Source organism: Jaculus jaculus, chromosome 12 (genome assembly GCF_020740685.1).
Source record: "Jaculus jaculus isolate mJacJac1 chromosome 12, mJacJac1.mat.Y.cur, whole genome shotgun sequence".
NCBI lineage: Eukaryota > Metazoa > Chordata > Mammalia > Rodentia > Dipodidae > Jaculus > Jaculus jaculus.
In genome coordinates, this window is record NC_059113.1 from 76052547 (window position 1) to 76077929 (window position 25383).

General features: G+C 36.4%; 1 protein-coding gene across 11 annotated transcripts in view; it reads right to left on the bottom strand.

The window, feature by feature from the left end:
* Sclt1 (sodium channel and clathrin linker 1) overlaps positions 1-25383 on the bottom strand; it is a 222541-nt gene that overhangs the window by 49875 nt on the left and 147283 nt on the right. For 9 of the 11 annotated variants that reach the window (XM_045131671.1, XM_045131667.1, XM_045131669.1 and 6 more), the window contains 3 exons: positions 24670-24744; positions 21669-21814; positions 15938-16130 (listed from right to left, as the gene is read on the bottom strand). In XM_045131671.1, coding sequence (XP_044987606.1) covers positions 15938-16130; positions 21669-21814; positions 24670-24744 — 414 coding nt within the window. The remainder of the gene's footprint in view (positions 1-15937; positions 16131-21668; positions 21815-24669; positions 24745-25383) is intronic. The other 2 variants (XM_045131674.1, XM_045131672.1) reach the window with 1 other exon arrangement.

A 25383-nucleotide genomic window follows, 5' to 3' on the forward strand; every position in this document is an offset into this window, starting at 1 on the left:
CTGATTAAAATCTCATTGTGGATGATAGCCACATGCTGGTAATGGGAGTTACAGGTCAGTGCCCACTAAGAACAGGAAGAAAATGATAGCTAATATAAAAGAATTAGAGAGAAGAGAGAGAAGAGACTGGGGTGTTGGTGGTGGAGGCATAGTGAAGTTTCAGCCATTTCTTCTACCTTGTAGGATGTAATTTTATGGTGCCGTTTGGGTCTAGATTTATGTTTCCCACCTCCTCTATTTCCCTCCCCACCCATTCTATTGTCCAGTCCATGAGATGCTTGCTGGGTATGTAAGGCATCTTGGGTAGATTCAGGTTAGGTGCTGTAGATGAGTGAGACTATGTGGAGACTTTCTTTCTTTGATTGGGTAAGTTCACTGAGAATGATCTGGTTCAGGTTCAACCATTTTCCCTCAAATTTCATTGTGTCATTTTTTTCTTACTGCTTTATAGAATTCCATTGTGTAGATATACCACATCTTAGTTATCCATTCTTCTAGTAATTGACACGTGGGTTGATTCCACCTTAGCTATTACGAATTGAGCCGCTACACATATAGTTGAGCAAATCTCTAAGGCCTGTGGTTGAAGGTTTTAGGGTAGATGGCCAGTAAGGAAATAAGTGGGTCAGTTGTTATCTCTATAGTCGATTTCTCAGGAGTCTCCATATTACTTTCCAAAGTGGTTGTACCATCCTACATTCCCACCAACAGTGTATAAGTGGTCCTAATTCTCCACATCCTCGCCAGCATTTATTTTCATTTAATTTTTTGATGTTCGCTATCCTTATTGGGGTAAGGTGGAATCTCATAGTTATTTTAATTTGCATTTCCCTGATGATTAGGGATGATGAACATTTTCTTAAGTGTATGCTTGCCATTTGTATTTCTTCCTCTGTGAACTGCCTGTTCAGCTCTTTGCCCCATTTTGTGAGTGGGGTGTTTGAATTTTTGCTGCTTAGATTTTTGAGTTTTTGGAGATTCTAGAGATTAGACTTCTGTTAGTTGGATAACCAGCAAATATTTTCTCCCATTCTGTGGGTAATCTATTGACTTTGCTTATTATATGCCTGTCTGTAAAGAAACTCTACAGCTTCATGTGATCCCATTGGTTGAGTGACTGTTTAAGATCATGAGCTACTGGCATTTTGTTCAGGAAGTCTTTTTCCATTCCTATATCGTGGAAAGTACTTTCTATATTTTCTTCCAGTAGTATTCGAGTTTCTGTTCTTATATTGAAGTCTTTGATCCATTTGGATTCGAGTGTACTGCATGGTGAAATATGTGGATCAAGTTTCAGTTTCCTGCATGTGGTTATCCAGTTTGTCCAGCACCATTTGCTGAAGATGCTGTCTTGTTTCTAGCCTATATTGTTTGGCCTTTGTCGAATATCAAGTAGCTATACTTGCTTGACCCAAAGTATGGGTCCTCAAGTCTATTCCATTGGTCTATACTCCTATTTTTATGCCAGTACCATGCTGCTTTATTACTATGGCTTTATAATATAGCTTTACATCAGGTTAAGTGATGACTCCAGAGGTATTTCTTTTGCTGAGGATATGTTTGAATATATGAGCCCTTCTGCCATTCCATATGAAATTTGAGATCAGTTTTTCTATCTCTTTGAAGAACACTGTTGTGATTTTAATAGGAATTGCATTAAATGTACATATTGCCTTTGATAGGATTGCCATCTTCAAAATGTTATTTCTGCCTATCCAGGAGCATGGGAGGTCTTTCCATTTTCCCAAGTCCTCCTGAATTTCTTTTTTGAGTGTTTTTATGTTTTTGTTGTATAGATCTTTCACTTCCTTGGTTAACATTATTCCAATGTATTTTATTTTATTTTATATTTTTTTGTTGCTATTGAAAATGGGACCATGTCCTTATTTATTTCTCGGTATCTTTGTCCGTTGCATATAGGAAGGCTCATGATTTTTGTGCATTGAATTTGTATTCTAATACTTTGCTATAGGAGTTAATCACCTTCAGGAGTTTTAGGATGGAGTTTCTTGGGCCTCTTACGTGTACAGTCATGTCATCAGCAAATAGAGCTAACTTAACTTCTTCCTTTTGAAATTGTATCATTTTATTTCTTTCTCCTGTCTTACTGCTTGAGCTAGAACTTCCAGTGCTACACTGAAAAGAGTGGAAAACCCTGTCTTGTTCCTGATCTCAGTGGGAATTTCTCCAATCTCTCTCCATTAAGTATTATTTGGGCCTTTCTTGTTCCTGATCTCAGTGGGAATTCCTCCAGTCTCTCTCCATTAAGTATTATTTGGGCCTTAGGAGCTTTGTATATTGCCTTTATTATATTAAGATATGAACCAACCATGCCAATTCTCTCCAATGTTTTGATCATGAAGTGATGTTGTATCTTGTCAAAGGCCTTTTATGCATCTATTGAAATGATCATGTGCTTTTTATTTTTAACCTTGTTTACATGGCGTATTACATTGACAGATTTCCGTATGTTGAACCACCCCCTGTATTCCTGGGATGAATCCCACTTTATCAAGGTGAATAATGCCTTTGATGTGTTGTTGGATACGGTTTGTGAGGATTTTCTTCAGGATTTTTGCATCTAATGTCATCAGGGAAATAGGCTGGTAGTTTTCTTTTCTTGTGATGCTCTCTGCCTGGTTTTGGAATTAGGGTGATACTAGCTTCCTAGAAGGAGTTGGGGAGCTTTCCCTGTTCTCCAATTGTGTGGCACAGTTTGAGGAAGATTGGTTTGGAGTTCTTTCATGAAGGTTTGATAAAATTCAGCTGAGAAGCCATCTGGACTCTTCTTTTTAGGGAGGTTTCTTATTACTTTTTAATCTCAATGAGTGTGATAGGTTTGTTGAGGAGATTAATCTGCTCTGAGTTTAGCTTTGATAGATATTATGCATCCAGGAATTTATCCATCTTCAGTTTTGTGGAGTTGAGGTTTTTGAAATAAGTCCTGATGATTCTCCCAATTTTACCTATGTCTGTTGTCAGCTCTCCTTTTTCATTTTGAATTTTGTTAATTTGAAGCATCTCTCCTTTTTTTTTTTTTTTTTTTTTGATCGAATTGGCCAGGGGTTTGTCAATCTTGCTTATTTTTTTCAAAGAACCAGCTCTTTATTTTGTCAATCGTCTTAATTGTTTTCTTGATTTCCAATTCATTAATTTATCTCTGATTTTAATTATTTCTTTCCTTCTGGGGCTCTTTGGGTTGGATTTTTGTTTTTCCAGTGCCTTTAGGTGGATGGTTAGGTTATTGATTTGGGATCTCTCTGTCTTTTTTATAAAGCCATTGAGTGTTATGAATTTTCCACTGAGGACTGCCTTCATTGTGTCCCATATGTTATGGTACAATGTGTTCTCATTGTAATTCATTTCTAGAAATTTTGCAAGTTCATTTTTTATTTCATCCACTACCCATTTATTGTTTAAAAGTGTGCTGTTCATTTTCCAGGTGCCATTGGGATTCTTGGAGGGTCTTTTGTTGTTAATTTCTAGCAATATAGCCTTGTGATCTGAGATCATGCAGGGAATTATGCCAATCTTCCTGAATATGTGGAGGCAGACTTTGGGAGCCAGTTTATGATCTATTTTAGAGAATGTTCCATGGGCTGCTGAGAATAATGTGTAGTCTGTGGATGTGGGATGGAAAGCTCTGTAGATGTCCATTAGGTCTAAGTGATCTATGATTTTGTTGAACTCTCTTACTTCCCTATTGAGTTTCTGTTTGGATGATCTGTCTATTATTGATAATGGTGTATTAAAGTCCCCAACTATGATGGTGTTCGTGCTTATTTCTGTTTTACTGTCAAGTAGGTTTTGCTTTATGAACTATGGTGTCCCTGTCTCTGGTGCATACAGATTTATGATAGTAATAACCTCCTGATGGATCATTCCCCTGATAAGTAGGAAGTGGCCTTCATTGTCTTTTTTGATTATTTTTGGTTTGAGGTCTATTTTATCTGATATTAATATAGCTATGCCTGCTTGTTTCTTATTCCCTTGAATATTGTTTTCCACCCTTTCACCCTGAGGAGGTGTCTGTCTTGAGTGGTGAGGTGGGTTTCTTGAAGACAAAAGATTGAGGGATCTATTTTTCTGATCTATCCTGTTAGCTTGGGTAAATTAAGGCCATTAATATTTATGGTAATGACTGTGAGATTTGATTTGATCCCTGCCAATTGTGATGGTATATGTGGCTTGCTGTTTTCATGGACTTTGAAATTTCTTGTGCCTATTCTGAGTTTGGTGATTGTGATCTGCTTCTTGTAGGCATCTTAGGTTGATTATTTGCTCCTCTGTGAAAAATTTCCTGAACTTCTCTCTGTAGGTTTGGTTTTGTGTTCATGTAATTGTAAAGCTGAGTTTCGTCAAGGAAAGTTTTTCTTTCACCATCTATTATGAGGGATACTTTTGCTGGGTAGAGTAGTATGGGTTGGAAACCATAGGTTCTTAGACTTTGCTGTGTTTCATTCCAGACCCTCCTAGGTTTCAGGGTTTCCATTGAGACGTCTCGAGTAATTCTGATGGGGGTACCTTTAAAAGTGGTATGTCGTTTTTCCCTAGCTGCTTTTAGGATTTTCTCTTTGGTGTCAATGTTTCGAGTTTAGTGACAATATGTCTTGGAGAGTTGCTCTTTTGGTCCAGTGAGTTTGGAGTTTTGTTAGCTTTTTGTATCTTTTTTTTAAATATATAATTAGATATAGTTTTATTTATTAGAATAAGTTTATAGCAAATAAATAAAAGTATTACCTATATAAAACATATGAGTATAACATTTAAGAATCCTATAGTTGAAAAGCTTTTTGTATCTTGATGGGCCTTTCTTTTGAGACAGTGGGGAAATTTTCTTGGATTATTTTGTTAAATAAGTTCTCTATGCCTTTGGTCTGAATTTCTTCTCCTTCTGGTATCCCAACGATCCTGATATTAGGAGGTTTAAGTGTATCCCACAATTCCCTCATGTCTGTTCACAGAAACCTTTGAACTTACTGAATTTCTTGAACTCTTGATCTATTTCTTCCATCTTGTCTTCCAGATCAGAGTTTCTATCCTCCACATGGCTGACTCTATTCTTGAGAGCTTCTAGAGTTTTGGGCTTGTTCAATTAGGTTTGCATTTTCAACTACTTTTCTATGTATAATTTCTATCCCTCTGTCAAGTTCCTTTCTCACATCATTTTGTGATTTTCTTGATGCATCTTGGAATCCATCCTTGCATTTCTTTATGTTTTTCTTTGGCATCTCCAGCTGATTTTTGAGGTTCTCTCTCTCTCTTTTTTTTTTTTAATTTTTATTAACAGTTTCCATGATTATAAAATATATCCCGTGGTAATTCCCTCCCTCCCCACCCCCACACTTTCCCATTTGAAATTCCATTCTCCATCATATTACCTCTCCATTACAATCATTGTAATTACATATATACAACATCAACCTATTAAGTATCCTCTTCTCTTCCTTTCTCTACCCTTTATGTCTCCTTTTTAACTTACTGGCCTCTGCTACTAAGTATTTTTCTTCTCATGCAGAAGCCCAACCATCTGTAGCTAGGATCCACATATGAGAGAGAACATGTGGCGCTTGGCTTTCTGGGCCTGGGTTACCTCACTTAGTATTAATACTTTCCAGGTCCATCCATTTTTCTGCAAATTTCATAACTTCATTTTTCCTTACTGCTGAGTAGAACTCCATTGTATAAATGTGCCACATCTTCATTATCCACTCATCTGTTGAGGGACATCTAGGCTGGTTCCATTTCCCAGCTATTATAGACTGAGCAGCAATAAACATGGTTGAGCACGTACTTCTAAGGAAATGAGATGAGTCCTTAGGATATATGCCTAGGAGTGCCACCTGATATTCGATAAAAATGCCAAAATACTCACTGGAGAAGAGACAGCCTCTTCAGCAAATGGTGTTGGGAAAACTGGATATATATCTGCAGAAGGAGGAAAATAGATTCTTCTCTCTCGCCATGCACAAGAATTAAGTCCAAATGGATTAAAGACCTTAACATCAGACCTGAAACCCTGAAACTCCTAGAGGAAAAAGTAGGGGAAACCCTTCAACATATTGGTCTTGGCAAAGACTTTCTGAATACAACCCCAATTGCTCAGGCAATAAAACCACAGATTTATCAGTGGGACCTCATGAAATTACAAAGATTTTACACTGCAAAGGACACAGTGAAAAAAGCAAAGAGGCAACCTACAGAATGGGAAAAAATCTTCGCCAGCTATACATCCGATAGAGGATTAATATCTAGGATATACAAAGAACTCAAAAAGTTAAATAATAAGGAATCAAACAAGCCAATCAAAAAATGGGCTATGGAGCTAAATAGAGAGTTCTCAAAGGAAGAAATACGAATGGCATATAAGCATCTAAAAAAATGTTCTATGTCACTAGTCATCAGGGAAATGCAGATTAAAACTACATTGAGATTCCATCTCACTCCTGTGAGATTGGCCACCATCATGAAAACAAATGATCATAAATGTTGGCGGGGATGTGGAAAAAAAGGAACCCTTCTACACTGCTGGTTGGAATGCAATCTGGTCCAGCCATTGTGGAAAACAGTGTGGAGGTTCCTAAAACAGCTAAAGCTTGATCTACCATATGACCCAGCACTCCTAGGCATATATCCAATGGTTCTCTTTTTTTTCATTCTCCTTCATATCTCTTAACTCTCTCTGAACTCATGTACAGTTTTTGGAAGGATGGTCATTTAAACAATATTAATTCTTCCAATCCATGAGCATGGAAGGTCATTCCATCTTCTCATCTCTTTCTCTAGTTTTTTCTTCAAAGATTTTGTTTCATTGTACAGTTCTCTTACTTCTTGGGTAGGGAGATTCCAAGGTATTTAATCTTTTATTTTTTTAAATTTATTCTACTGGGGGGGGGGGGAGAGAAAAAAGGAAGAAAGAAAAGGAATGTATAGGCATGCCAGGGCCTTCAACCACTGCAAATGAACCCCAGATGCATATGCCACTGTGATGGTTAAAAGTGTTGTCAACTTCATCTGTTTAGTAATCCACATAAATTCCTTTCAGGAAGGTCCCTAAGGTTGCCTCCAGGAAGGATTTACTGAAGGAGGAAGTCTTTCTCCCAGAGTAAGCCCTTTCCTCAGAGTTGGAGGCCCCTGTTAGATGGGAATTTTATATAAGGAAATTCTGGGTGAGAAGAACCCCTTCCTTCCACTTGGCTGCTGGAGCTGCTTGCTGCCTTCTGGCATGGACTGAAGACCAGTGCTGACTGAAGACCAGTGGCAGCTGAAGACCAATGTGGATTGAAAACCAGTAGCTCCTCAGGAAGCCTCCAGGCCATCAGTGCTGGATCAGGACTGCAGAGGCATCTGGTCATGAGGAAGGAGCAGCTATTGGGTTCCTTGATTCTTGGGTCTGCAATTGTTATTGGATTACTGTAAACTAATCCTTTTTAATGTAATTCATTCTAGCAGTTCTGTTCCTCTAGAGAACCCTGACTAATACATCCACGTTGTGCATCTGGCTTATGTGAGTCCTGAGGAATTGAACCTGGATCCTTTGGCTTTGCAAGCACCTTAACTGCTAAGCCATCCCTCCAGCCCATTGACTTTTTGGGGTTTTTTTTTGGTGTGGCTATTGTAAATGGGACAGCTTCCCTAATTTCTTTTTCCATATTGTTGTCATTGATATATATGAAGGGTAGTGATTTTTGAGTGTTGATTTTATATCTGCCACTTTGCCAGAAGCATTTATCACTTCTTGTTTTTGGACTTCTTCTTAAGTATAGAATCATGTTATCTGTGAATAGGGCTAGTTTGTCTTTTTCCTTTCCATTTTTTTCCCCTTTTGTGTCTTTCCCTTGTCATACTGCTCGAGCTACTATGCTTAAGTACTATGTTGAAAAACAGTGGTAAGAGTGAGCACCCTTGCCTAGTTCCAGACCTTATTGGGAATACTTCAAGTTGTCCCATTTTTTTTTTTTTTAATATGTGTTGCCAAAATGAGCACAAGTTGTCCCCATTTTATATAGGCTTTAGGTTTGTTGTATGTTGTCTTTATTATGTTGAGATATGGGCCCTTCATCGATTCTTATCTTCTCTAGTGCTTTAATCATGAAGGGAAGTTGAATTTTGTCAAAGCCCTTTTTTGCATCTATTTGGATGGTCATGTGATTCCTGACTTTGAGTCTGTTTATGTGACGTATTATGTATATCGATTTCTGTACAGCCCACTCTCCATCCCTGGGATGAAACCTACTTGAAAGAGGTGGATGACGATTTTGATGTGTTCTTGAATTTGGTTTGTAAGAATCTGACTGGGAATTTTTGGGTCTAATTTCATCAGGGATATAGGCCTGTAGTTTTCTTCTTGTGTCTTTGGTTTTGGTATTAATGTATAAGCTTCACAGAAGGAATCAGGGAGCGAAGTTACTTCCTTTCCAAATGTTTGGAATAACTTAGTAAAAATTGGTCTTAGTTCGTTAATGAAGGTTTGGTAGAAACCAGCAGTGAAACCATCTGGGCTGGAATTTTCTTTGTAGGTTGGGAGGCTTTTAATTACAGCTCTAATCTCATTTGACATTATGCTTTTATTCAGATGGTTTATCTCATCTGTGTTTAGTTTTGGTAGATAGTATGAGCTAAGGAATTCATCCATTTCTTTCAGGTTTTCCAATTTGTGGAGTGCAGATCTTTGAAATATAGACCCTGATGATACTCCTAATTTCATTAGAGTCTGTTGTAACATTTCCCTTTTCATTTCTCATCTTGTTGATTTGAGCCTTCTCTTTTTCTTTTTGATCAAATTGGGTAGGGGCTTATCAATCATGTTTATTTTTCAAAACACCAGCTCTCTTACGCATCAGTTTTTATTTTTTTATTTCCAATTCATTGATTTCTGATCTGATTGGATTATTTCTTTATATCTGATTCTACTCAGTTAGGATAATTCATATTTTTCCGATGCCTTCAGTTGGACGGCTAAACTGTTTACTTGAGATCTGTTTTTGTAATGAAAACATTTATTGCCATAAACTTCCTTCTGCCTTCATTGTGTACCATTCTTGCTTTATTATCTGACACAATTTGCTTTATAAAAGCTGGTGCTCCTGTGTTTGGTATATATAGGTTTTGCAACATACTCTTGTATGTTCCTTTCATGAGTATGAAGTAGCCATCTTTATCTCTTTTGTTTACTTTTGGCTTGAAGTCTATTTTGTTTGATATTGGTATAGCCACCCTGCTTGATTCTCATTTCCATTAGCATAGAATATCTTTGTCCATCCTTTTACCCTAAGGAGTTATCTATCTTTATTAGTAAAGTGGGTTTCCTGTAAACACAATGGATGGGTCCATTTTTCTTATCCAGCTTTTTAAGCCTGTTTTATTTTTGTTTATTTTTATTTCTTTATTTGAGAGTGACAGAGAGAAAGAGGCAGAGGGAGAGGATGGGCATGTCAGGACTTCCAGCTACTGCAAAAGAACTCCAGATGTGTACACCCCCTTGTGCATCTGGTTAATGTGGGTCCTGGGGAATCGAGCTTCGAACCAGGGGCCTTAGGATTCACAGTCAAGCGCTTAACCGCTAAGCCATCTCTCTAGCCCAAAGCCTGGGTTTTTTGATTGGGGAACTGAAACCACTGATGCTTTGAGTTGTAACTGTGAGGTACAAGTTAATCCCTGTCAAGTTGGAGGCTTTGTGGAGTCTGGTGTTTTCTTGAACTTTATATACTTTTATGTCTGTTCTACTCATGGTTATTTTTGCCTCTTGTTGATGCTTGAGTGTGATTGTTCATGACTTCAGTTTGGGTTATTATATGAAATATTCTCTGTAGGATTGGCTTAGTGCTCATATAACCATATAGCTGTCTTTTATCATGGAAAGTTTTTCTTTTAGCTTCAATTATTGAGGGATAATTTTGGTTTGGCAGCCATGGGTCTTTTTGGATTTGAAATGCTCCAATCCAACCCCTTCTGTCTTTTAGAGTTTTCACTGAAAAATCAGAGCTGATTCTGATGAATTAATTTTTTTTTTTTTTATGTCACAGGCTGTTTTTCTCTTGCAGATTTTAGAACCCTTTCTTTATTTTCAGTGTTGAGAGTTTTAACTATAATGTGAAATAAGGAATTTCTTATCTGGTTTTCTCCATTTGGTGTTCTGAGTGCCTCTTGTACTTTGTGAGGTTAGGGAAATTTTCTTCGATAATTTTACTGAACACGTTCTCTATGCCTTTAGTCTGTATTTCTTTCCCTTCTTATATGCCAATGACCCAAACAGTTGGCCTCTTTCAGGTGTTTCACATTTCCCTCATATTCTGTTCATATGTGTTTTGGAATTTATCATTGGACTGCTAGACTATTTCCTCTGGCTTGTCTTCAAGTTCTGAGGGTCTATCCTCCATATGGTCTACTATGATGGTAAGGCTTTCTTAGGAGCTTTTAAAGAGTTATATCATTGTTGTCTATTATGTTTTTTTTTTTTTTCCAGCATCTCTATCTCTTTGTGGAATTTCAATTTCATTTGTTAGACTTGCTAGTTGTTTATAGGAGTTCATTCCTGCATTTGATTATTCTTCACTGTGTTTATTCCATTGCCCATGGACATCATTTTTCAATGGTTTTCCTCCATTTACTTTATTCTTCTATCAAGTTGTTGACAATCTTCAATTTTTTTTTGAGGCATGTATGAAGTTATTTTTGCTGATTTGTTTCTGTTTCATTCAGCCATGCTTTGAACTCACTTTCAAATTGTTTCTGTTGATTTTCTTGATTCAACCATGGCTAAAATTCTTTTGTGTTTTTTTATTTCAGTTCTCAACTAATTATTCCATCCTTTTGTTCATGGCCTCATTAAGTTTATTGAATGTACTTGTCATAGCATCATTTTGGTGATCTATTGCTGGTGTTTCCTCTAGGTTTGAAATGGAGGGTTCCATTATGGGGCTAGCTGTCCTAGATGGGGCTCTTTTGGCTTGGTGTATTATGTTCTTTGTTTTGAATTGGGTTTGTCCATCTTGAGTTGATTTTCTTGTTTTACCAAGACTTTGGAAATTAGTATCTCATGTGGAATATGCATTGATTGCCTTGTTCAGGTTTGGTTCTATGTGTTTGAGGGACCACTACTCTCTTCACCTCTTTGTTCCTGCTACTACGCCTTTCATTATTAGGTCTCTTACACATGTTCTGTTTGGCTGCCTTATTCAGGTTTGGTCACATGTATATAATGAACTGCCTTTTTTATATGCATGGAGAAAGTAGTTTCTTGACATAATTTCTATGTTCCAAGCTTCAGAAGAAAAACCTGGAGGAGAAAGACTATAAGGTGGTCTGACTTCTTTGGTGGATTCTCAGGTCACCTTTATTTCACTAAAGAAATATTGTAAAGAATGTTCATCTTGTGACATTTAAAGTAGTACGTTTTCAAAAGAGCAACAGCCAGCTTGGCTTCTGGTAATTTATTAAATATGGCTAATCTACAAATTGAAGTAGAAAGAATAAAGTATTCAACTGTACTATTTCCAAAATATGAAGCAAAGCCAACCACAAGAACATAAAACAAACTTTTTGTTATTAACATCTATCACAGCTAAAACTGTTGCCATTTGACCCAAAATTCTGAAATATGTTTTCTCAACCTCAAATAATATACAAATAAAGTGAAGATTTTATTAATTTAGATCCAGAAAAACAATCTTAGACTTACTAATTTTGTGTCTACTACTACCATGGGAAATTTCTGAGGTCTTGCTTCCCTTGTTGCTATCTAATAATTTGTAAATATTTTTAAATGGTAAGGTTTTAAAAATTTCTATATGAACTTGTTATTCTGTCTCTCAATCTCCATTGGAGAAGCTATGGTTCTAATATTTCATTTAGAAAACAAAAAGCCCAGCATTTCTCAGTAACTTTGTCTCCTACACATAATAGATGTATGCACCTGAGTTTTGGATATGTAACTTTACCTGCTAGTTAACTCTCTACTGCCACTTAGAAAACCAATAGTTTGATATACTTGCTCTAAATTCTTAAATGACAACCTGTTCCCTGCTGACCTTTTTATGTGTTTGAGGGACCGCTACTCACCTCTTTGTTCCCACTACTATGCCTTTTCATTCTTAGGTCTCTTTACACATGATCTGTTTGATAGGCTATTTTCATCCTTTCTTTTTAAAATTTATTTGAGGGAGAGACAGAAAAACCAAGAAGAAAATCAATAAATATGAAAGCTTGCACCAGGGTTTTGGGATTCTTGCTGCTGCAAACAAACTTCAAACACATGTACTACACTGTGTGGCTGGCTTTAGGTGAGTACTAGGGAACTGAATCTAGGCCAGCAGGCTTTGTAAGCAAGCATCTTTAACCACTGAGCCAGCATCCCAGCCCTGCCTGGCTATTTCTATTCAACTTTTATAACTCAGCTCAGTTATTGTATCTACTAGAAATCCTCCTGTTATTTATCAAACTCATTCAAGCTCCTTGTTATAAGCTTGCTCAGTGCTCTATGCTTTCCCTAAAGAGGACTTATTAATTTGTAATTATATATTTAAAGTTTGTCTGTCTCCATGTTTCGTTTTGTTTACCATTCAGTACCTGGAACAGACTGTCAAGATACATTTTCAGATTGAATAAATAGCTTTTTTTTTGTAGTAATATTCAATCCTTATGCAACCCCCAGAACCTTTAGTATATTTTCATGAGCAGAACTGTAAAGTTGGTGATGTTGGAGGGCTAAGGGCACCAGCTGATTCTTCTATTGTAAAATTTATATTCATTGTGATATTCAGAATAATGGGTATGAAAAGGGAGCTAATGCTCTCCTTTCCTTATTACTTTGTGTCTTTTATCTGCAGAAAAATATCCACACAGTGGAGAGTAGGACTATTGAAAACTACTCAATTTTTAAATTTTCAAAATTTCAAAGGAGTATTTAGGTCACAAATGAAGAGCCTGGACAGAAAGAAAGGAGGAGTAAAAAGGAGAGACCTTGGGCTGAGAGGAGCTCAATAGTTTTAAGGTCAAATGACAATTTCATAAAACAAACTATTCAGGTCTATTTTTATCTTGCTGGCTGCTTTCATATTCTTTTCCAGGAACGTGTAGAGCAAGTTCCTCTGATGTCACAGAAAGAAATAGCTACAAAAAGATATTTCCCTGAGAATACTGGCTTTTAAACAAATGTGGAAATAATTTCATATAGGATCTTTTAAGCATACACAAAAGACTATAGTGAATTCCTGTACTCTTCATCAAAATTCTCAAATTCATGACTACGTTGGTATGTCTCTATTTCTACATAATTTTTAAAAAAATCTTTTTTTTTTTCAATTACAATGAAGTATGCATGATTCATTTTTTTCCTTTGAGACAGGATCTTGCTACATTACCTATAGTACCATGGAAATTGCCATATATATATATATATATATATATATATATATATATATATATATATATATATATATATATATATACTGTCCCAGGCTGGTATCAAACTAACGATGCAGCCTCCTGTCTTATTAAGGCGCAGCCCAAGTGTGCAAAACTTACCAACATATTTCAGTTTTTACCCATATAACAACATAACAAACTCACCACCCAGATTTAGGTGCCCTTAGCAGTTTTCTCTAGTATTGATCCACTTATCAGTCTTATCACTATTTTGATCCCATTCTTTTAGGCATTTATACCTATACTTCACTTTCAGATAATGAAACAATAGAATATAAGTGTTTCAATGTCTTGCTTCTTTCACATTAAATTTGTGAGCTTCACATTGCTTAGAAACATAGTTCATTATTTTTCATTGCTGTATTTATCCCATCACATGAATGTATCAACATTTATACACTCTCATATTCATGAAGTTTGAGATATTTTCAATGTCTTGACTATAACTTCTATGAGTATTCTTACACACATGTTTTTATGAACCTAAAAACTCATCTATGGGATTGAGAGGCAGAATTATTTGGCATATGATGATTTACATTCTCACCAGTATCAATGCAAATTCCAATTTCTTTATATACTCACAAATATTTGATATCGATAGTCTTCTAATTTTAGTCATTCTGGTAGGTATACAGTTTTATTACCTCATAGTTTTGATTTACCTTTTTCTTAAAATATTTAAGTTGAACATATTTTTGCAAAGAAAATATCTGTGTTTCTTTATTATTTTCTCTATATTAACAATTAAGAATTGGTAAGCATTTCTATATTGTGGATGAGTCCATTATTTGTTCATATGTATTTGAAATATTTTCTCTCACTTATAACTTATTTTTGAAATGTTATGGATAGAACCACTCAGGGTCTTATAAGTTAGTGAGCTCTAATCCTAGTCTTTGATGAGGAGAAAAAAATCTTAATAAAATATAAACTTAAATTTTTGTTATAATTAATAGTTTTAAAATATGTTTTTAATTTATTTGCATGCATGTGTGTGTATGGGTACACTAAGGTTGCTTGCCCCTGCAAATGAACACCAGATGCATATGGCACTTTTTGCATCTGGCTTTACGTGGGTGTTAGTGCCTTTAAACACAGTCATCTCCCCAGTTGATAGTTTCTCTTCTCTTCTCTTCTCTTTTCTTTTTCAAAGTAGGGTCTCACTCTAGTTCAGACTGACCCAGAATTCACTATGTAGTCTCAGGGTAGCCTCGAACTCATGGTGATCCTCCTTCCTCTGCCTCCCAAGTGCTGGGATTAAAGGTGTGTGCCACCACACCAGGCTGATGGTTTCCTTTTTAAAGAAATCTCTCTTACAAAATTTTTCTCCTAGAAACTCCATGGTTTAAATTTCATATTTAAGTTTATAAGGTAACTCAAATTATTTTGTATGAATGGTGTGATCGGAGGAGTCAGTTTACTTTAAAAACATGAATCTAATTGATCTAGTATCATTAACTGCAAAGACAAATCTTCCATTGAACTACAATGGTGCCTTCGCTACAAACTAAGTCATCATTAAAACTGTATTTGTTTCTGGGCTATATTTGGTGCCATTGATCAACTTGATTATTCTGATGTCAATGTTACTCTTTCTTAATTACTCTAGTCTTATATCAAATTGATACCTGGTATGTGGCTCTTTTCTCAATTCTTAGATTTCCCACAGCCTCAAGTAGACATCTCTTTTTATATGACATATAACTGTCTTTTCATTTAAGATTTAAAATTCTTATTAGTGCCTATAGCTGTGGGTATGTACAGAAGAAGGCATTCAATAAATGCATGTTGGTGACTCAGGTTGGAATGCAACCTCTTAGGGTTTCCTGCAGCAGCAACAGATGTGAAAAACCAGCGCCACACCTTACAGCCTTTGTAGGAACTAAAAACACAGATCTTTATAAGGTGTACTATTTTTACAAAAATACAAAACAGAGAAAGGTAAAAAAGCTGCTGATGGAAATGCCTGTGTTCCTTGAAAGTATCTGAAACAGACAGCCACAGAGTAAAGGAGGAAGAAAGAGGACAGAAAGTAAAAGGGCAGACTTTTTTTTTTTGTTTGTTTTTTAGATAAGTTTTGTCTCTCATCTTCCTGGCACAGTGCTTTCAGACTAGTTAGGAATGGCTCCTGAAATATACTGATATAACAAGTTCTTACTGGTTTTAGAGATGTTCAATTTTTGAGAAGCTATAATAGAGGAGAAGACAGGAAGGTAGTCTATAAAGTATCTGATTTACAGTTTTATATTTGTTGCTTAAATTACTTTGGCAGGCATATCAGTGCATTTCACAGCTAGAATAGAATTTTTTGTGTATAGAGAAGGAAACCAGGTTCTAGTATGCATGCCAAGTTCTACAATATAGAAATGACTGGCTAACACTCTGAATTATGATTTAGTGCTATCTGACGATAAGGCAAACACACATATAAAAATCCTTAAAAATACCTCTATAAATGCTCTCTATACTCTGATTTTCTCAAGAAAACATTTAAGATGTCCTGAAATACCTTTAATTTTGCTTTCTTTTGAGCCTCCACAGCAATTTTTCTTAAATCCTCAGTCTCTTTCTGTAAGTGTTCATTTTCTTGTTGAAGCTTCAGTCTTTGCTCACTGACAAAGCCACAGTTCTCTCTCTCAGACTCCAGTACAGTTTGAAGCTTCTGAATCATTTCATGGGAACGCAGTATCTCCTCTGAGGAACTGATAAAAAAAAAAAAAAAAAAAAAAGACTTAACAGAGCAATGATTTATAGTAGAAATCAAGACATCTATCTACATTTTACAGTTTAGACTTTAATTTTCTTCATTCTGTTTCATTTCTTTTCATTTAGGCAAGTACTCTCACTGAGTATTCTCACCTTTTTTCACATTTGAGTAAGGTGGTTTCTTTTTTTTTTAAAAAGACTCTTTAATTCTTTCTTTCTTCCTTTTTTCTTCATGTTAACTTAGAGAAAGACAGAGATGAGAGAGGGAGAGAGCGAGTATGTATGGGCATGCAAGACACTACTGTTACTCCAAACAAACTCTAGATGCATGTGCCACTTAGTGTGTCTGGCTTTACATTGATACTGGGGAATTGAACCTGATGCCACCAGGCTTATTTTGTAAGCAAGCACCCTTAACTGATGAGACATCTCCTCAGCCAGAGTAATGTGGTTTCAAAACATATATAATACCAGCCAAATGCACTTAATTAATCTTAACTAAGAATAGATAAATTGAGCTGTTATCACTCATCTAGAAAAATCAATGTGAAGTTTCAAATTTTTACTAACACTAAGAATTATTACATAAGGACTTAAAAATTTTTTAAGGAACTTTATTTATTTGAGAGAGACAGAGAGAAAGAGAGAAAGAGAGAGAGAGAGAGATGGGGAGAGGGAGGGAAAGCAGATAGGGCGAAAGAGAATGGGTGCCCCAGGGCCTCCAGCTGCTGCAAATGAACTCCAGATACATATGCCACCTTGTGTATCTGGCTTTTGTGGGTCCTGGGGTATTAAACCTGGGTCCTTTGACTTTGCAGGCAAGAAGTGCCTTAACCTCTAAGCCATCTCTTCAGCTGTATAAGGACTTGTCAAGATAACAAACTGAGATAACAGTAAAAAAGATATAGTAGGTCCTAATCAAAATTACTTTACTTCCTCAATAAACACAAGAAATCAAAATAGTCGACTGCATCACAAATGGAAATAAAATCTGTTTGCCTATTTCCCCATTACATACTATAGAAATAGCCTTTAAAAAAAATCTAGGCCTGTAAACTTCTTGTTTTACCATAGGTTATTACCTTACTTCTTGAGTTCTCTATTTATGCATTATTAGTTAAGACAATTTCCAAGCACATATACTTCACTATGTGCTTCAATCAATATGCTACTAATTTTCATTCTTATTTTCTAAAATTCCTTTCAATTCTAGATAATCAATCATTCTGGTCAATAGTTGTCAGAGGAATCATGCAAATGCCACCAATTTCATAATGGCCAAAGAAAAACACTGTTGGGTGTGGTGTTCACACCCGTCGGTCCAGCACTTAGGAGCCTGAGGCAGGAGGATTGCCTTGAGTTTGAGATCAGTTTGGCATACAGTGAGTTCCAGTGTGCTACAGTGTGATCCTTTTTCAAAAAACTGAACAAAAATAAACTAAAAGAAAACTACTGGTTAAAAACCTCTTATAAACAAAAAGTCTTAAAATATACAACTTTTATATGGTAACAATTTGGCACACATGAACCTTGCCTTTCTGTATAACTTGCTCATATTTGCCAATGCTTCCAGGGAATAGTTAGTGATGTTCTCTGATCTCTATTGTACCAAGGCTTTCTTCACCCATTACTCTTCCTTCCTTTCTTTTTCTTTCTCCCTTCTCTTCTCCTTTCTTCTTTTTTCTCTTTTCTTTTCTTTCTTGTTTTTTGTTTTTGGAGGTAGAGTCTCACTCTAGTCCAGGCTGACCTGGAATACACTGTGTGGTTTCAGGGTTGTCTTGAACCCACAACGATCCTCCTACCCCTACTTCCGGCGTACTGGGATTAAAGGCCACCATTCCTGGCTACTTTTGCATTTTTATGAGTGTGTTTGAGTACTCAGATGTTGTTCCTCAGGAATAGTGTGTGTCTTTTTTTTTTTGCATGTGCATGTACAGAATCCAGAGGAGAACACTGGTTATCTCCCTCATGGCTCATCTGTGTGTTTCCTTGAGACTGAGTCTCTCACTGATTCCAAAGCTTGGCATTTTCCTGAGTCCCAGTGATTTTTCTGGTCTCTGTTCCCCATAGGACTGGGTTGCACAAGTGTGTGGCCATGTGCAGCTGCTTACTTGGGTGCTGGTAAAGTGAACTCAAGTGCCCTCAGGCCCTGTTGCCTATATAGAAGAACTCTTATCTGATAAGCCATCTATTTAGTTCTCTGATCACAACCCCCTCCTTTTTAATGGTTTCCCACTGGCCTGGAGTGTACCAGGTAGGCTATATAGTCTGGCCAATGCAGGGATCTTCCTGTCTCTGCCTCCCCTGCACTGGTATTACAAGTGTGTGCTGCCATTTTTACATAAGTTATGAGGACTGAAATCAGGTCCTCCCTCATACTTGCAAAGCAAGTACTTTACCAGATTGAGCTCTCTCTCTCCAGCTCTTTCTACATTCTTCTAAGTTGGGACTTCTATATTAAATTCTTTGCTTTAAATATTACATTAAATATGTAGTTTCTTTTTTCTAAATGGCAAGTTTCTAATGAAATGATAAATGACCACAAAAGGATGCTAACTTGAGCAAGATGCTGAGACCAGAAACAACCACATATTATGTGACTCCTAAGAGACATTCACAATATAGCAACAAATTATTTCGTGAAAAAAAAGAGAGCATTTGAGTTGAAATCACCCAAGTAAGCAGCCGAGCATGGCCTCACATGTATGTAACCCCAGTCCAGAAAATCACTGAGATGAAAAACAGTAGACTTAGTATATGTGAAACCAGAGTGGACAAGTGAACTCACACTCAAGAATAATCCTCCAAATGAAGTCACTGTAAGAAAAAAATTTATCAATCAAAGCTTAAAGCACATGTTTGAAAACTGTTTAACCCAGTCATCACTTCCATGTGATATGTGAAAACTTAAGATGGGAAAGAATTCACACTGAAGACAATCAGAGCAGAAGTAAGAAAAGTGCAAAGCCTTTTAGATAGTCCCCATTTCTTAACATGCAAGAACTCACATAGAAAATGAGCACTATGATATTAATGAATGTGAGGCCAAGTAAAATTTTTGATGTTTACACTTGTGAAAAACTCCACACACGTCAAGAATGCAGGAAGGAGTTAATATAGTCTATATATCTTAATGCACATTAATAAACTTACAGTAAAGGGAAGTCTTATTTGTACACATATGTAGGTAACAAATAAGAAAGTTACAGCTTTCAAACTTGCACTGGACAAATATGAATTTAAAGAATATGAGCCCAGCAAGGCGAGTATAGTTAGCACTAATGAACTGAGAGGGGACACTGTTGCAGCCTAGTGGTATAGGGCATGCATGCAGTAGCTTGGTTCCATCTCTCATGCTATGAAAAGTATTATGTACTTCAAAACCAATTAAAATTGGACTTAAATATTCTTACTTATAATGGACAAATCATAAGAATTTGAAGTGGTGAGTACATTAATTATTTTTATTTGACTATTCCAATATGTGTATATGTAGTGAAACATTTTTGTGTGTGTCACATCAATTATTGTCAATTGAAAACAAAATAAAATCTTAAAAGTTCTGCAATTGCCAAGAAGAAAAAAAAGAAAGAAAGAAAGGGAGAACGTGAGCCACCCCTCAACTGTTACTCAGCTTTTAGAAAAGAAGTGGGAATATTAACAAAGTGAAACCCTGGAGATATAAAGAAGTCGAGTGGCCTTAAATTGTTGCTGCTTTTCCCTAAGAAAATAAGTGAGAACTCACATGAGAGTACCACATTAATACAAAGAATGAGGAAGACTTTGATTTTTCCTTGTACCTTAAAGTTCATGACTGCACTTACAGTGGAGTAAATATTATAAAATGAAGGAAATGCGGAAGTATTTCCTTTTATACTTTAGGAAAAATATCAATATGCAGCCAAAAAATAAGCCTCACAATGAAAGAAATGTGGGAAGACTTTCAGTTAACTTTGGACAGTAAAGAAACATGCAAAGATAAATTGAAGAATAGTATTATGAATGAAAGAAATGGGCACAGTTTTCTATACCTTCAACTTCCAGGAAATACATGAGAATTCAGCCTGCAGAAAACTTTTTATGAACATTCAAACAAGAAGAAGACTATTAATTTCTCTTTTGACTATACAAAAAAGATCAACATACAGAAAGACTCTCTGAGTTCAAACAGATATGAGAAGCATTAACTAATTAATATTCCTCCTTTAGCTAGAATTGGAATTTTATTTAGCAATAAAGAAAACAAAGCATTACATTTGCAAGAAAATGAATGCCACTGGAAATCATTATAAAGCAAAATTAGTCCGTCTCAAAAAGACAAATGCCTCATGCTTCTTCTGATATGTGGAACCTATATGCCAAATTATGTGCGTGTTCATGTGTGTATTATAAAAGGAGATCTTGAAAGGGGCAGGAAGAGATCTCAAGGGAAGAGGGTAATGAAATACATAAGTCTTGAAAGCAGGAGGGTGAGCATTTAGGGGAAGGAAGGGAATAACTATAGGGTGAACCACAGATACAGGAGAGACAGCATGGGAAGGGGACAAACTAAAATAAAGCATTATGACCTATATATAAGAAAATATCATCATTAAGTACATTACTTTTTATACCAATTTAAAAAATTAACATAAAGCCAGGCGTGGTGGTACACACCTTTAATTCCAGCACTCAGGAGGCAGAGGTAGGAGGATCACTACCGAGGCTACCCTGAGGCTACATAGTGAATTCCAGATCATCCAGATCAGCCTGAGCTAGAGTGAGACCCTACCTCAAAAGACCAAAAAAAAAAAAAAAAAAAAAAAAAAATTAACCTAAAGACTTATGAAAAACTATTTCATTGTTTCAGTACTTGAGTCATAGAATAAGATACTTGACATGCCCATTGTGTTTATGACCTCACAGTGAATGTCCTTACCTGCACAGGACTTGCATAATATTACGCCCATTTGGTACGTAACCATAGATAATGGAGAAAAAAAAAACACACAATATTAGGGTAGAAGAGGGATTATTTGGAAAGAAGAAGGGATTTAGTGGATAGGGTATGGGAAAGCAGGACTCAAAAAGGTGATTAGAAAGGATTGTGATCAAAGTATATTTAATATAGTATAAAAATTGTCAACTAGCCAGACATCCTCCAGCAATCCTCCCATCCCCTGGTGGCACAAGTTTTAATCCCAGTGCTCAGGAGACTGAAGTAGGAAGAAGGAAGTTCTAGGTCAGTCTGGGTGGAGTGAGATTCTTCTTTGAACCATTCCCTCCTTGACAAAAAAAAAAAAAAAAAAAGTCAGGTTAAAAAAAAGTTTAAAGGATGAGATGGAAGGCAACTAAGAAAGACCTCAAATCAATTTCTGGCCTCCATAAACATGGGCACATACATATATTCAGTATACACAAAAAAGAAAAGGAAAAAAAGAACAAGAATATAATTTTAAAAAGGAAACGAAAAACACAAAAGGCAAAGGCAGATAACTAATAAAATTCATGTGAATTCTGAAATTGTTACGTGCTAAAATCTTTCCCAAACTTACTTAATTTCAAGTTGTTTTATTTTATTTTCTGCACTCTGAAGTCTCAGCTGAAGATCATCCTTTGAACGCTCTGCAGCAAGACATCTTTGGTGCATTTCTTCAAATTTTCTGTAATCACCTTCATCCTGTTTGCCTTCCCTGTAAATCTAAGGAAGAGGCTTAGATATATACTGCCTTACAATAAGAAATTATCTTAATAAATTACACAGTTTAGAAACTGAAATCAATTTTGAGAAATAACAATTATGTGTTTATCTCTTCCCACTGTAAAATATTAATGATTGATTTATAAAAGAAACAAAATGCTAATATTGACATAAAATTTCCTTTTTGAAATTTATGTTCATTATAAAGTATTTAATATAGAAATGTAAAGCAGTTACTGAAGTTTAAAAAATGCTTTAAGTGTTAATTTAGAGGTGACAATGGGCAATGGCTGGGGATGTAGCTCAGTGGTGGATTCCTTGCCTAGCATGTATAAAGTCCTCAATTTGATCCTAGCACCAAAAGGAAAGGCAAAAAGATGACGTGGTAATTCATGGATTAATATCCTTCAAGACAATTCTCTACTTTCAAAATTCAAGATATTTGTTGTACAACAATTGATAGAACTAAATGAAAATGAGTATTGGACTTCACTCTGAGCAATGATTTAGTCAGAATTCGAGCTCCCTCTTTCCCAGCAGGTATAGCCCAGGTCAGCTTCCTCACAGCACTGGGGTTGAAACACCCCCAAACTCCCAAGGTCTCCAGGTAGGAGGCATATACAATTTCAGATAAATTCTGCAAATTATACTCTCTAAAGCCTGACTACATAGTGAATCACCTGTGTTGTCTCCACTGACAAGATGCTTTATTACTCCTGCTCTATAAAAATGCAGAGTAGCAGTACCCCTTGCTGGAATACAGAGCTGCACTGCAGTTCTATGGTACCATGACCTTGCCATGCTGCCGTGTGGGACATTGTGGAACGGGTTGCTATGCCCTATAAGTTTTCTATTTGCCTAAATATAATCTATTCCTTTCCTAATGGAGGTAATGTTAAAAGTCATGCCAAATGATAATATGGCTGGAAGCATCCTAAGTAGGACTTATCTGAAATGACACAAGGAAACTAGAAGAAGCTACCTTCCAGGGGAGTGGCAATTAAGGTTCTATTTTGTCCATTATTTATTTATTTATTTGAGAGTGACAGAGAGAGAAAGAGACAGAGAGAGATTGAGAACGGGCGCGCCAGGGCTTCCAGCCACTGCAAACGAACTCCAGATGCGTGCGCCCCCTTGTGCATCTGGCTAACGTGGGTCCTGGGGAACTGAGCCGTGAACTGGGGTCCTTTAGGCTTCACAGGCAAGCGCTTAACCACTAAGCCACCTCTCCAGCCCTAAGGTTCTATTTTGAATACATGTATGTATGTATGTATGTATGTATGTATGTATATATATATATGTATTTTTTCCACAAATGGAGTTGTGCACTATGTTCTGCTTTGTAAATTACCTATTACTAAAAGCTTTTCTCATGGTTTTTGATAAGATGGATAAATCATAAGGTTTTTTATGCCATGTAGCTCATATTAAAAAAATTAAATTCTGACTTTATTATTTTTAACCCTAGGTAAGTTACTGTACCTTTCTAGGAAAATGGTTTTTCGAGGTAGGGTCTCACTGTAGCTCAGGCTCTTCTGGAATTCACTATGGAGTCTCAGGGTGGCCTCGAACTCACGGCGATCCTCTTACCTCTGCCTCCTGAGTGCTGGGATTAAAGGCGTGCGCCACTATGCCTGGCTTTAGGAAAATTCTTAATAAAGCAACTAAAACAAATTTTAGTTCTTTTTCTTTTCTTGAGGCACATTAAAACACTGAGGTAATTGTTGTTAATCAAAAAGAATGTAAAAAGTGGTCTATTTATTTATGTATGTGCATGCATGCATGTGTGTGTGTATACGTGCATCAGGGCTTCTTGCTTTGACAAATGAATGCCAGATGCATGGGACCCCTTTTGTGTCTGACTTTATGTGGATAATGGGGAATTGAACCCAGGCTGACAGGCTTTTGCAAGCTGGCACTTTTAACCTTTGAAATATCTCTCCAGCTATTGTTAAAAATGGATATTTAAGGTCTTCTTTTTTCTCAAAAATTGTTGTGATAAATACTTTTCTAATTATTACATTTTTAAAGTGTTGTATTTATTTATTTGCAAGGAGAGAGAGAGAGGGAGGTAGAGAATGAGAATGAATGAGAGAGAAAAAATGAGTGTGCTAGGGCCTCTTGCCACTAGAAGTAAACTCCAGACACATGCACCACTTTGTGCATCTGATTTTATATGAGTGCTGGGGAATGAATCCTTATCATCAGGCTTTGCAAGCAAATGCCTTTAACTGCTGAACCATCTCTCCATCCCCTACTTATTACATTATTATCAAGTAAAAGTTGTAACATGGCAGGACAGATGTCTTAGTGGTTAAGGAGTTTGCCTGCAAAGGCAAAGGTCCCAGGTTAGATTCCCCAGGGCCCATGTAAGCCATCTGGGCGCCAAAAGTGGCAAAGGTGTTTAGAGTTCGTTTACAGTGGCTGAAGGCCCCGGTACACCCATTCTTTCTCTCCATCTTAAACAAACAAACAAAGAAGTCATAAAAATGTTACAGTTTTATAGTTACATATACTTGTTACATTCCTTCATGGCCTAGTCCCAGTAAGAGTTGGCATAAAATTCAAAAAGAAGAAAAAATGAAGTTAACCTACGGAAGGAGGTTTACAGCAAGGAATATAGCTACTCCACAGAAGTTACACCTTCAAGTATCAAGTTCAACAAACCTGTCTAGTCTTGGAAGACAGGGATGCACCTGATACCAGAATTTAAAAGCAAACTTTAAATATATTAAAAGAAAATAAAAACACTCCTCAGGAGAATACTCGTAGGGTCTACTGGTAGCTAGTGTGATAAAAGCAGACAGTGATGTTGAATATTTGCAGTTTGGTTTCAGACATATTTCCTTTTTTACCTTTTCTAGTTCTTCTTCCACAGTTTTTTTTCCTCTAATCGCTCGATCAATTTGGTCTTGTTTTTCATCACACTCCTATAAATTCAAGTCATACTGTAAATAATGTATACAGTAAAACCTTAGAAAAATGAGGAAAAAATGGAACATAAAATGACTTGTACATAACAAGATTGTTACTTACACAATCAAGGGCCAAAATGACTAAAAGCCAACAGTTGGAGAGATGCCATTAAGGCACTTGCCTGTGAAGCCTAAAGACTCAGGTTTGAATACCCAGTACCCACATAAGCCAGATGCACAAGGTGAAGCACACATCTGCAGTTTGTCTGCGGTGGCTCAAGGCCCTGGGGTGCCCATTCTCTTTATCTGCCACTTTCTCTCTTTTCCTCTAATAAATGAAATATTTTAAAAGAAAATATTTAATAAAAAATAAAATAAAACCTCCAAAAAAAGAAGATAACCAATAGGCTGGAGAGATGACTTAGTGGTAAAGGTGCATGCCTGCAAAGCATAAGGACCCAAGTTCGATTCTCCAAGTCCCACGTTTGTTTGCAGTGGCTAGAGGCCCCGGTGCACCCATTCTCTCTCTCCCTCTAATAAATAAATAAAAATATATCTTTAAAATTTTTTTTAAAAGATAACCAACATTCTGTGTAAAAGGAGGTTCAAAGCAGATTATAATGAATGCTTAATTTTTTCCTATACATATGCCCA